The sequence below is a fragment of the Penaeus monodon genome, chromosome 25, assembly GCF_015228065.2.
Source record: "Penaeus monodon isolate SGIC_2016 chromosome 25, NSTDA_Pmon_1, whole genome shotgun sequence".
In the NCBI taxonomy this organism is placed as follows: domain Eukaryota; kingdom Metazoa; phylum Arthropoda; class Malacostraca; order Decapoda; family Penaeidae; genus Penaeus; species Penaeus monodon.
The window spans coordinates 14,403,561-14,403,910 of record NC_051410.1 but is presented as its reverse complement, the minus strand read 5'-3'; the positions used below and the strand labels follow the sequence as shown (position 1 = coordinate 14,403,910).

The 350-nt window shown below is 32.6% G+C and overlaps 1 protein-coding gene across 1 annotated transcript in view; it reads right to left on the bottom strand.

Annotated features, from left to right (window-relative positions):
• Positions 1-160: 160 nt before the first annotated feature.
• The window catches only part of LOC119589062 (39S ribosomal protein L39, mitochondrial-like), a gene marked incomplete at its 5' end in the record, with an annotated part of 12,258 nt that continues 12,068 nt past the window's right edge, over positions 161-350 (bottom strand). The window contains 1 exon segment of the mRNA XM_037937638.1: positions 161-306. Within this exon segment, the coding sequence (XP_037793566.1) occupies positions 235-306 (72 nt within the window).

Here is a 350-nt window from a genome sequence, read left to right as displayed (position 1 = left end):
TTCAAGGTAAGTAGGTACCAGGAAGAAAACGACTACTTCAGGGTTTGTTCTCAAGGACAGCTTATACTACCTTGGCCACATGATTCTTAAATGTCGAAGTAAAGGAAAATAACATATTGAATTATATGCTAATATTTAGGTATTTATCATATTAAACACATTGTTATTGGTTCATTTATTTACAGATTACTCTACAGTAACAAAAACAGTTTTACTTTCTTCTTTATTAGTGTTTTATGATGCCCTTGCTTGCTGACTTGGGAGAGGCTTGTCCAAGCTAGGAATGCTTGGGAAACGTCCAGAATTCTGAAATGAAAAACAGAAATTTTAATCATGTTATAATAATGCTT